General features: G+C 39.0%; 1 protein-coding gene across 1 annotated transcript; it reads left to right on the top strand.

Moving 5' to 3' along the window:
• The first annotated feature begins 293 nt into the window (after positions 1 to 293).
• On the top strand, positions 294 to 3,035 carry LOC104787027 (ETHYLENE INSENSITIVE 3-like 1 protein). The gene is made up of 2 exons (XM_010512519.3): positions 294 to 706; positions 1,050 to 3,035. Exon 2 carries the CDS (start codon positions 1,096 to 1,098, stop codon positions 2,842 to 2,844), a length of 1,749 nt encoding a protein of 582 aa, XP_010510821.2. The 5' UTR covers positions 294 to 706; positions 1,050 to 1,095; the 3' UTR covers positions 2,845 to 3,035.
• The last annotated feature ends 366 nt before the right edge of the window (positions 3,036 to 3,401 follow it).

The raw sequence follows: 3,401 nt of genomic DNA, 5'->3' as shown, positions 1-3,401 counted from the left end.
GGTATTTTAAGAAACAAAAAAACTTAAGTATGATATTTTTGGAAAAAAAAATGATATTTTGAAAAATACTCTTTAAATTATCGTTCGAATTTTATGAACCGGGTTTTGATATTAATCCAGGTCATCAAAGATTTTTATCTGCTTTTGACCAATTTTTAAACGGTTCAACTTAAATCTAATGACCTGACTTTAATTTGGATTCGGCTAAATGAGTAATTCCATGGCCGGTCTGGTCCGGTTTGGTTCCCAAAAAAAAACTGTAAATCACCCTACCGGCTACCGCGTCTTGTGTTGTGTAATGTTGTGCACCGGACCGACGATGAAGTCACTTTGATCCTCAGCGTCAGCGTCAATCAATGCTCATTTAAAAAAAAATTAAATTAAATATTTGGAGCAAAAAAAATGAAACGGTGCGACTTTAATTAAAATAATTATTTATACTCCCTCCCATCACCAGTTCACCACCAAAGCATCTTCTCTCTCTTTCTTCTTCATCTACAAAAACCCAGAAAACACACACAGTAATAAATGTCTCTTTCTCCCCCCCATGTGATCTTTAATTGACTTTTCTTCTTCTTCATCTTCCTTGAAATTGTGGGGATTGATCAAAATTAAGACTTCCTTATCTGTTTATTATTATAACGTTCTGGAAACAAGAGAGAGATACCACTTTTTGGAGGTGTTCTTTATCTGCAAACTCTTTCAGGCAACACTCCTTTGTCTCTTTGCTTCTCTTCTTGTTTTATTTCTATTTTATTTTGTTGTGTTGATGAGATGGCTTTTGTATTTTTACCAAGTTCTTGCTCCCCTTTGATTGGTCTTCTTCTTTTTCTAGATCGTTTGGTTTAAGTTGTTTGATGATCTGTGTATTGTGATGAGAACATCACTTTTTAGTCTCTTCACTTTGGTTTGATGATTCTTCATAAAGTTAAGAGTTTTATTTTATTTTATTTCTTTGACTCTTAATCTTCTAATTTGATATGATCTGGTGTGTTTGTTTTGTGTGTAGCTTGTGGTGATTGAATATGAAGTTTTTTTTTTTTTTTCAGGTTAAAGAACTTGACTGGGTCTGGTCTTGATTGTGTTGGAAGAGACATGATGATGTTCAACGAGATGGGTATGTATGGAAACATGGATTTCTTTCCCTCATCCACACCTCTCGATGTTTGTCCATTGCCACAAGCTGAACAAGAGCCAATGGTTGAAGATGTAGACTATACCGATGATGAGATGGATGTGGATGAGCTAGAGAAGAGGATGTGGAGAGACAAGATGCGTTTGAAACGTCTCAAGGAGCAACAAAGCAAGTGTAAAGACGGTGTCGACGGTTCGAAGCAGAGGCAGTCACAAGAGCAAGCTAGGAGGAAGAAAATGTCTAGAGCGCAAGATGGGATCTTGAAGTATATGTTGAAGATGATGGAAGTTTGTAAAGCTCAAGGCTTTGTTTATGGCATCATCCCTGAGAAGGGTAAGCCTGTGACGGGTGCTTCTGATAATCTGAGGGAATGGTGGAAAGATAAGGTCAGGTTTGATCGTAATGGTCCAGCTGCTATTGCTAAATACCAAGCAGAGAACAATATTCCTGGAGGGAGTAATGATTGTAACAGTTTGGTTGGACCAACACCTCATACACTTCAGGAGCTTCAGGACACGACTCTTGGATCACTTTTATCTGCGTTGATGCAACATTGTGATCCTCCACAGAGAAGGTTTCCTTTGGAAAAAGGAGTTTCTCCACCTTGGTGGCCTAATGGGAAAGAAGACTGGTGGCCTCAGCTTGGTTTGCCTAACGAGCAAGGTCCTCCTCCTTATAAAAAGCCTCATGATTTGAAGAAAGCATGGAAGGTTGGTGTTTTGACTGCGGTGATCAAGCATATGTCGCCTGATATTGCTAAAATCCGTAAGCTTGTGAGGCAATCGAAATGCTTGCAGGATAAGATGACGGCGAAAGAGAGTGCTACTTGGCTTGCTATTATAAACCAAGAAGAGGTTGTGGCGCGGGAGCTTTACCCCGAGTCATGCCCTCCTCTGTCTTCTTCATCGTCTTTAGGAAGCGGGTCGCTTCTCATCAATGATTGTAGTGAGTATGATGTTGAAGGTTTTGAGAAGGAACAACCTAGTTTCGATGTGGAAGAGAGAAAACCAGAGATAGTGATGATGAATCCTCCAACAAGCTTTGGGATTGCTAAAATGCAACATTTTCCGATAAAGGAAGAAGTTGCCACTACGGGAAACTTGGAATTCACTAGAAAGAGGAAGCCGAACAACGATATGAATGTTATGATAATGGACAGACCAGCAGGTTACACTTGTGAGAATGGCCAGTGTCCTCACGGTAAAATGAATTTGGGATTTCAGGACAGGAGTTCAAGGGACAACCACCAAATGGTTTGTCCATACAGAGACAATCGTGTAGCATATGGAGCATCCAAGTTTCATGTGGGTGAAATGAGACCTCAGCACTCAGTTCAACCGATCGACCTATCAGGCTTTGGAGTTCCGGAAAACGGGCAGAAGATGATCACCGAGCTTATGGCCATGTACGATAGAAATGTCCAGAGCAGCCAAACTCCTCCTCCATTGATGGGACATCAAAGCATGACTCTTGATGCAAAACCAGCTCAGAATCAGCAGCTGAGTTTCAACAGTGGCAATCAAATGTATATGCAACAAGGAACCAACAGCGGAATCAACAATCGGTTTCAAATGGTGTTTGATTCGACACCGTTTGATATGGCAGCATTCGATTACAGAGATGACTGGCACACCGGACCAGTGGAAGGAATGGGAAAGCAGCATCAGCAGCAGCAGCAGCAGCAGCAAGATGCATCGATATGGTTTTGAATATCTCATTCTCTGTAACATTCTTTCCTAATGACTGTGTTACTGTTACCTACTTACCTGACTTGGGTTTGTATTCTATTGGCACCAACACATCTATATTGTTGATGATGATGAAGCCATCTATTTTGTTTTTTTTTGTGTGTGTGTGAAAGTCATTAACTCAGTCTCATGTTTAATAATCTCTTTATCCATTGAACATCTCTCTGATGCTACAAATATTTCTTGAGTTCTATCTTGTGTTAATCTAAGGTCCAAGTCCGAAGTACAAGTATAGCAATAATGAAACAAACTATAATTTCTCACTTTTGGTAGTTTTAAGACAATTCCAGTTTCCAACAGATAAATTTAGTTAAACCATCACCAGATAAATTATTTAATGCATGAGTGACCAAAATGAACAATACAACTCTGTCACTTTTGTTGGTTGTTCTTTAGTCAACTCAATTCAACATATCATTATAATAAGGAAAACACATGGCTTAGCCATATTGTTAGGGTTATCAAAAAGCATTTATCTTATAATATAAGTTATCTTTTTCTTTCATGTAGAAAAGTAT

The sequence above is a fragment of the Camelina sativa genome, chromosome 5 (genome assembly GCF_030686135.1).
Source record: "Camelina sativa cultivar CO46 ecotype springtype chromosome 5, ASM3068613v1".
Taxonomy (NCBI): domain Eukaryota; kingdom Viridiplantae; phylum Streptophyta; class Magnoliopsida; order Brassicales; family Brassicaceae; genus Camelina; species Camelina sativa.
Note: the sequence above shows the minus strand (reverse complement) of the source record. Positions and strands in the feature narration are given on the sequence as shown.